Source organism: Scylla paramamosain, chromosome 26 (genome assembly GCF_035594125.1).
Source record: "Scylla paramamosain isolate STU-SP2022 chromosome 26, ASM3559412v1, whole genome shotgun sequence".
NCBI lineage: Eukaryota > Metazoa > Arthropoda > Malacostraca > Decapoda > Portunidae > Scylla > Scylla paramamosain.
The window spans coordinates 7,852,501-7,855,000 of NC_087176.1; the positions used below are offsets into that span (position 1 = coordinate 7,852,501).

Sequence of the window (2,500 nt, forward strand, 5' to 3'; positions counted from 1 at the left end):
ATGATCATTATATGGTATATTATTGATATTATCTTTATAACTATTATTGTTAATATCAGTGTAAGTAATCATATTTCTGTTATTATTATTTCTTTATAATTGTTGTTGTTGTTATTATTGTTGTTGCAATTATTACTTCATAATTATCACTGTTATTACTTTTGATCTGTAACTGACATAAAATTTCTCTTTCATTTCAGGTATGGAACAAATATTTTGTTGGGCGAGCTGCTGAAGACAGGTGAGTACTGGGTGGTGGTGGTGGTGGTGGTTGTGCTGGTGGTGGTTGTGCTGGTCGTGGTGGTGGTGGTAGATACGGAAGAGGATTAGAAAAGGAAGAAGAAAAATGAAGAGGAGAAACCAAAAGGAACATAGGAAGAACAAATAACAAAGGAAGAGGAGGAAGAGGAAGAGGACACAGAGAAGGATGACAAATAGGAGGAAGAGAGAGAGAGAGAGAGAGAGAGAGAGAGAGAGAGAGAGAGAGAGAGAGAGAGAGAGAGAGAGCAGGAAAAAGGAATATGTTTTGAGTAACACGAGCTGACGACAAAAGCACACTGTTTATCGGTCCTGCTCCACCACTGCACTCACCCCCGCGACTCACAACACAGGCTTCTATTCTGAGACCCTTCTGCGCACTACACTTTCCCTTAGGCGCCGCAATCGTCACACACACAACTCACCCTGCGTCTGATAATCTCTCGTGAAACTTCCCCCCCCTCTCTCTCTCTCTCTCTCTCTCTCTCTCTCTCTCTCTCTCTCTCTCTCTCATGTCATGGGATGCCTTAAGGTTCCATTCTAGGCCTAATTTTATTCCTAATTTATTAATTAGCGATATTGTATGTTCTAGTAATGAAGTTAAGTTTTTGTTATAAGCAGATGACACAACCATATTTGTTCAGGGTAAAAATGTAAATTATCTGTAGCATATAATGAGTAACAAGCTTGCTGCGATAAGTAACTGGATTAAAAATGATAAATCAAGTATTAAGCGTATTTTTACATTAGTCTACCGTCACGTTATATACTGTTCTCCCGTATGTCGTGGAGCCTTCGAAACCCATGTTAACAGACTCAGTAAATGCACATTTGTTAAGTACTTGCATAACACTTGTTAACGAAAAAAAAAAAAAACTTCCAGTCTTTGTAACCTTGTAACAGAGTGACGCGCTCGCCCTTCTTGGTGTTTTTTTTTTTTTCCATTTGAGGCTGGGTGATGTGCTGCAACCTTACACAGAGGCAATAAAATAAAAGGACAGTGGCGGGCAGAGCATAGCCAGTAGTCCCGGAGTCCGCTGCACCGACACACGCACGAGATGTGGCGCACAGCTTTCTCACTTTCTACCTTCATAACGGCGGTGTTGATTGTGGCGGGTGACGCTGCAAGCGTCAACATGTCAACCTCCATCTCGGACCTCACGCAGGAGATCGTCATGTCCTTGATCGTTAACCAGATGGCAATACTGAAGGACATGAACGAGTCTTCCTACCTCTGTGCCTCCCGTGAGTTACCATTCCCTGTGGTTGACCTTGTGGTGCTTCAAGACTAAGGAGTAGAAACTCTGGTGGACCAGTGCAGAGCTTCCAGGGGCATGCTTTGGTTGATCTTTTCAGCGGGTGTGCTGGGAGGGTTCCAGGTGTACAGAGAGAGCGGCTGGCGTGCTTGGGCAGCAATAGGCATACTAGGGCAGCAGTGAGCATGCTGGGGCTGCAGAGGGCGCACTGGAGCAGTAGCGGGCGTGCTGGAAGAGTAGTGGGCGTGGTGGAGAAGCGATGGGCGTGTTAAGACAGCGGCCTGGGTGGACGCGACTTCTTCTGTCCACCAGCAAGACTGGGCGGACACGGACTCTCCATGTCCGCCACCGAGGAAACGCGGACACCGACAGGGGTGGTTGCTGGCCAGTTCAGATCACGGCCAGGGCTGGCGCCTGGAAGGCAAAGGGTGTGAGGGTTGACTTCACACCACGTGGTTGGCTGAGGCTGGCGTCAGGTCACAGGGGACCGGAGAATGGAATGTGGGCGGCGGGCGAAGCGTCCCGCCACACACTCACGCGTTTGTCTTGTTGACAGGTGACAGAGAGTTTCGGGAGATCCGGTTGTGGAAGGAGGAGGCGAAGCAACAACTACAGGCTATAGAGGACAACTTGCGAGAGAAAGTAGAGGACGCGCAGGCGCGCATGCAGAACATGACGGAAGAAATAAGGGACAACCTGCGAGGAATGGCGGAGGACGCGCAATCGAGGATGCAGGCGTTGGAGGAGGATAGGCAGCAGGCATTGGAGGAGAGGGCGGAGGCGCAGCAGCAGGAGTTGGAGAGGATGGAGGCGCTGCAGCAGACGTTGGAGGAGAGGGTGGAGGCGCTGCAGCAGACGTTGGAGGAGAGGGCAGAGATGCGGCAGCAGACGTTGGAGGAGAGGGTGGAGGCGCTGCAGCAGACGTTGGAGGAGAGGGTGGAGGCGCGGCAGCAGACGTTGGAGGAGAGGGCAGAGGCACTGCAGCA

The 2,500-nt window shown here is 49.4% G+C and overlaps 1 protein-coding gene across 1 annotated transcript in view; it reads left to right on the top strand.

Moving 5' to 3' along the window:
* Positions 1–1,259: 1,259 nt before the first annotated feature.
* Positions 1,260–2,500, top strand: part of LOC135113678 (apolipoprotein E-like) — a 6,455-nt gene continuing 5,214 nt past the window's right edge. The window contains exons 1-2 of the mRNA XM_064029141.1: positions 1,260–1,503; positions 2,071–2,500. The exon at positions 2,071–2,500 is cut by the window's right edge and continues 50 nt beyond it. Coding sequence (XP_063885211.1) covers positions 1,317–1,503; positions 2,071–2,500 — 617 coding nt within the window. The 5' untranslated portion in view covers positions 1,260–1,316. The remainder of the gene's footprint in view (positions 1,504–2,070) is intronic.